The sequence below is a fragment of the Ranitomeya imitator genome, chromosome 3 (genome assembly GCF_032444005.1).
Source record: "Ranitomeya imitator isolate aRanImi1 chromosome 3, aRanImi1.pri, whole genome shotgun sequence".
NCBI classification, from domain to species: Eukaryota; Metazoa; Chordata; class Amphibia; order Anura; family Dendrobatidae; genus Ranitomeya; species Ranitomeya imitator.
Genome location: NC_091284.1, coordinates 691,700,136 through 691,706,135, shown reverse-complemented (window position 1 = coordinate 691,706,135; position 6,000 = coordinate 691,700,136). Strand labels below are relative to the sequence as shown.

Sequence of the window (6,000 nt, the reverse complement as noted above, 5' to 3'; positions counted from 1 at the left end):
AGCTGATGAGCCCCGTGATCTCACTAACAGCACCTCTGCTGCGTGAGAAAACAGATTTAAAAGCAGCACAAATCTGGACAGGAAAATGTCTGATCATGTGCATAGCGCTTCAGGATTCTAAATGGTTTTGCTGGCATAAGGATTCTTTAGCGTTTTCGAGCCAATTCCATGCGGAAAATCGCAGCGAGAATGCACCGTGTTCACACAGCCTTAGATAGCCACAAAACAGCTGGGCATTGCCTGACAAACACGGGCAATCCCCACAGCCGCAAAACATGGGGCCGCGAGGACACTAACATGTCACTCAAGCACCCGCGATAGTTCACACCCAAGCACCCTAGGGAAACTTGAATGACGAGCACTTGTGCTCATCACACATTTGTCTTGAACCAAGTTTACGCTGTTTGTAAGATGCACTATACCCGCAGACAAGATTTACCAAGAATATCCCTTTCCCCCACAAGACACTCACACTACAATAAGAAAACAACGAGAAATTAAGTATAATTTTCAATTTTATTTATAACAATATTCTGTGTTATTTAAGTTGTAAAGTAATCCAGCAAAAATTATTAAAACTTTTTTTTTTGTAACCCTGCCTCTCTCAATTCAGCCTGATAAAACCTCTTGAAATGAGTGCTTTTCAGATTTAAGAAATAAAAATACTGCATGTTAACATAATGTACCGTTTAGCATGTCTGAGAAAATAAACCGTGCGAGAATGTGAGAAAGGGATGATTGACTGTTAATGTTCTAAAAGGAGACCAGAAGAAATATAAGAAAAGGCCCTCTGGCGGAGAAGACTTGTTGAAGGGTGTGCTGGCATATTTGAGCAAGTTATGGAATGTGATCGGTGTTCTAGTATGTGGAAATGAAATGTGATAATGAAGGAAAACCTTTCACATAGTAAGGCTTTATAGTGCAACAATATTCTCTAATACAAAAATAATCTAAAAAAAAAAAATGGCGTGGTCTACATCAGTGACTGCTTTGTCTACCAAGGGATGAAACAAAACCAGCGCTATGTGAATAGTGATCATGGGGTGTAAAGGTGCAAACATAAAGGTCAATGTTCTCTCTCAGTATTCATTTACATACGTGGAGAGGTTACATTAATGTTTCAATTTATTGCCCGACTTCCCTAAAGTGAATTTATATTGTAGAAATGACAGGACCGAGCTTCTCCGACTCATTTAGATGAGAACCTTGTCATACTGGTTGATGGCTCAATCGCTTCCTAGCTGGTGACGGGGGTCACTTTCAGATACTCAGCGCACAGTATCTACGTATCTGAGAGCGCATTTTGCTAAAAGTGTGCAAACTGACCTGATAAGATAAAAAAATCTCTTATTATATTGCGAAAGTGGCAGTTCTTGAGTTACCGTGACATCTTCCCTCAATTACACCGATATCTTGACCTAACTATTACTTGAAAATGTATTTTATGTTTTTATGGGAAAATATGCATGATGGTAAAATCCGAAAAGCACTATAAATTGTACATGAGCCAAAAAAAAAAAAAAGAGAAAAAAATATGTAAACAGATGAAAATAAAAATTGCCCATCACTGTGATGCAAGGCCACCAGGCACTAAAAGGTTAGTGATCAACTGCTTTACAAACATCAAGAAGCTTAAAGTGTAGCCGACGCATGCACACAGCGGACGTGGCCATTTTATGGGCTGCACTAACGCTCACGTGAAGGCACTCTACAGATAACTAAAATCGAGCTCCATCACATTCTGCATTGTTTCCAGCTTCTATTACACTAACAGGCTCAATATTGGACCAGTCCCAAAAAATAGCCGTCGCCCCTGTATGTGTGTCATAGGTCCAATTTAAAAGTGCAGTGCCCCAAGAAAAAAAAAAATGAAAAACATTCTTAATTTAAGAGATCACGTTGAGGTCCACCTCTGCCCCTCCTGTGAGCTCATCTCTTATAGTGTAGAACGTGAACATGGTGACTAAAATGATAAGGTGGAGACTAATGGGGAGAATCGAGTGAGGAAGGAATAGCCAGGATGAAGGTGAAAAATTCATTATTATTATTATTATTTTGAAGGAAAATATTTTAGGTTATTTTTCAGTTTAGGAAACAAACAAAAATAAAAAAAATTCACATTTTGCAAAAGTGCCCTTTAAACAGAGTATTAACCCTTTCAAATATTCAAAACACTGTTACATTGATTGCATTTGTTCTATCTCCCGGGCATCCACATTTTCTTATTTTGGGAGAAACACAACAGCATGAAATATGCAGCAAAACTAAAAGGAAAAAAAAAAAAGTACAGAAAGCCCTAAGAAGGTAATGGTACTGGAAGCAAGACAGAGCATCTTCTGGAGCACATTCATGGCTGAGGGGAGTCTTTTCTCCAGGTTGGGTTGTTCTTCGGCTTTCCAGTAACCAGGCACAATATAATCTATAGGAGCAGCTCTTTGCGTGACATCTGTGGGTAGCCTTTCATGTGTTCACATACGATGCAAAGAAATTCCAGTCCAATGATTAGCGGTGAACGTCTACCTCTAAGTTGGTATGGCAGTGATGGGGCTGAACCTTGAAATACAAAGAATTGAAATTCTCATACAATTATTGGCTTCTCACCCAACTTCCAAAAGGCTCAACCGAAACAAAAATACCATCACACTCTCTTCATCAAATCATTAAAAAAATAAAAAACTATTTAAAAGCATTATGTAGGGTATGCTGTAGCTAAAACATGAGGTTAGGACTGAAAAAAAATAAAAAAAAAGTAGTGGAAAGAGAATCAGAAGCATTCGCTAGACGCGTTTCACTCTGGTTACTTTGTACCACGTCAGCATGAAGTGGGTAAAATAACGTAACAGTCTTGATTAAAAGGCCAGCCCTTGAAATGATGAAAGCACCCCCTTTCGCATATGGATGATTCCTCTTGCTAAGACGAGCTGCCTTTCTTTTGATTCTTCTTGCTCTTCGAAGCTTCTATCTGTTGAACAAGATCTGCGAGCCACTAGTGTTTATTGCAGAGTCACAGGCAGGTCCCGAGCACATGTGGGCAAGGAGGTGAAGGGTTTCAGACAGGTTCCAGAAAATAATGGCAAGGAAAAAATATATTTATAATACTGAGATCAATATAAAAGTAGTCCTTCATTTATACACTTTATACACCGTTAGGTTGTGTGTGTGTTTTCTCCATAATTTTTAAAAGTTTTCTTTTAACTATTTTTTTTTTCTTCTTTTACTAAAATTTTCACCCTATGCCAAAGGGTCTGAGAAGTCGTCCTCTCCTCTGCGGGACAGCAGCTCTCGCTTCTCATCCGTGCTTGCTAGAGAATTTCTGCTATTGTGAGCTCCCATGTACAAAGTGGCATAAACGGGGTTGGTAAAGTTTGTAGGCTGAGAAGAGAAGAGGAATAAAACACAGGTTAGGTGTACAAAAACACTTCTGGAGGCCATAGTAGAAGCAGAACTAAGGAGTGACTAAATGGAGACCACAGTTAGAAGAATTATATAAATCACATGGTAATTTGGTGGGAGTTATTTTACATTTGTTCCCCCATCTCGTTGGCATAACTTTTGTCACAAGAGTTACTTTTTTTTGTTATTCCTATATAAAATAATAAAAGAATTGTGTGCATGTAAACACAGACATAAGGGATATGTATTATGAGCCCTCGTGGGCAGGGTCTTCTCCTGTACCAGTCGTGACTTGCATTGTTTAAGATTACTGTACTTGTTTTTACTATGTATAGCCCTCCTCAGAAACCATCCAACCATGACAAGAAGTACCGCTTATGGATGGACCTTAACCTTTCTATGTGCCTAAACAGGCCTGAAATGAACTGGGGAAGAGATTGGATCTGGGCTTGGCCTAGGAGGGGGCCACACCACAATAAATAATACCAAAAACACAAAAAAGAGTCTGCAATTCTTTAGTACTAAATTAATATGCAGGTGCACACATACACTGTGGCTGATATACAAATATACAGGGTCTATCCATATGAAGCCTTTTGTATGCTTTTTTGTAATGTGCATTGGGGGATATAGCCCCTTTCTGGGCTGTTCACCCTTATCCACCATCTTTCCCAAAAGGTTTTAGTTTGCCTATGTATATTGTATTTGTTTATATTTGCCCCCTTTTCACATGTAAAGTGCCATGGAACAAATGGCGCTATAAAAAATGTATAATAATAATAATTAGCACTAAGCACAGATCCCCTCTCTTTCCCAGTTAGTATGAGATCTGTATATGTTTTATATTGGCCAATTGTGTATTTGTGCCCCTATGTAGGAATATAATATCACAGGTGTTTGGGCCCTTTTTATTTTTTTATTTTTTGCATAGTACCTAATTATTTTCAGGACAGATGCAGGTTCCATTGGTGGGATCTACAACTACTACACACTTACAACATACGGTATCCTTTGGATATACTATAGATGTATGAGATGGGAATATATATCCCTGTGCATTTTTACCCAATATTACAGTTTGTAGAGAATGGTTGTAGAGATAGAAAAACAATTATTATATGTATTTCAGAAGTGAGAACACTGTCCGGAAATCTTCGTCATTGATCAGACTTAATAATTTGCATGGAGGTGCAGTAAGTCCTTATTCAGAGTTGTAAATCTATGTATACCATGAGAAGAGCTCCTGATTGTGTAACCCCAATGGACATATCCCCATGTATTGGCAGTAAGACGTCACTAATAGGGTCCCACTGGGGACAAAAAGACGTTCTCTATTGTAAACCTCTGCGTGAATGAGCGTAGCTCCATACAACGGTGCGCCTGCCTGACGGTGGCCAACATGACACCCTACTGATTGGTGAATACAACCCTGTGTAAATAATGATATTATTATTATTATGATATGAAGAAAACTGGGCCCCATCGTTACTAATTATGCAGCTCCATTACCTTATCTGGATCTAAAGTGAAGTCGGCATCCAGCAGTTCCCCTACATCATCGTCTGGCTCCCCTTCATACATTTTGTAGGTAGGATTGCCAATTTCTACATTCATGGCTCCATTGGTCATTCGCTGATGCTGGAAACCCTTAGCCCTAAGGAAACATTGACAATGGAAAACAACTCTGAAGTTCAACCCGTTTGTGTTATAATGCCTTGTAAAATATTACATAAAAATACTCTATTTTGTCTTACCCGCTCATTCGATGTCTATACCACAAAAATATTCCTACTCCCAGAATGACAAGCAGCAGTATCAACACAATTGGAATGATAATGGAGGCCGTTTCTGCAATAGATTCAGATCATGGATACAAATGTCAGTCTATATAGTACAATGTGTTCAATAAGTGTCAACTTTATTAGCTTTAGCCATTTATACAATGAAGGGGTGTGGTCGCCAGTCAAGAGTCCACCATCTGCCAGAATACAAAGTCCTCTTGGCCGGTTTGGCTTTTGGCTCTATTCTCAGCCAAGTCATCCAACTATTTGGACCGAAATGACTGGGACCATAATACACATGCAGTCCCATGTAAGTGGTAGTATGACACAGCCTTGTGATGCAGCGACTAGCACTACCAATGGTGTAGAAGCAACACCACAAGTTCTATCTTTCTGACTGCCATCTACATGACACGTTAATACTGGCTTCCATTGCAAAACCTAAAGGGAGCACCAGGGAAAGGTGACATTTTGACAAGGTTTAGTAAAATTTTAGAACACGTTTTAATTTATCATTTTTTTTTTGTAAAGGGTCAAGAGCACATTTTCAACCAAATGTCATCAGAAATATCATAAGATAATGTATATCATTCACAGACTGAAACAGTATACACTTACGAGAAGTTGGCTGCGTTTGCCCTATAAACATTTCACATGTCGGACCGGTCATCTCTGAAGTGCATCTAGCAAAGAAAATATATTTTATTAAGTGGTTATTAAAGAAGTCTCTTCCGCTCTGGGAGGATAAGGCATCTGGAATAAATCATCTAAAAAGTGATCTATGTAAGGAGAAGAAGGGATGATGAAGAAAGCAGCATTATAGAGG

General features: G+C 38.9%; 1 protein-coding gene across 2 annotated transcripts in view; it reads right to left on the bottom strand.

Moving 5' to 3' along the window:
* Positions 1-497: 497 nt before the first annotated feature.
* Positions 498-6,000, bottom strand: part of LRP1 (LDL receptor related protein 1) — a 439,205-nt gene continuing 433,702 nt past the window's right edge. For both annotated transcript variants that reach the window (XM_069758543.1, XM_069758544.1), the window contains 4 exons: positions 5,793-5,857; positions 5,148-5,241; positions 4,903-5,047; positions 498-3,372 (listed from right to left, as the gene is read on the bottom strand). In XM_069758543.1, coding sequence (XP_069614644.1) covers positions 3,232-3,372; positions 4,903-5,047; positions 5,148-5,241; positions 5,793-5,857 — 445 coding nt within the window. In that variant the 3' untranslated portion in view covers positions 498-3,231. The remainder of the gene's footprint in view (positions 3,373-4,902; positions 5,048-5,147; positions 5,242-5,792; positions 5,858-6,000) is intronic.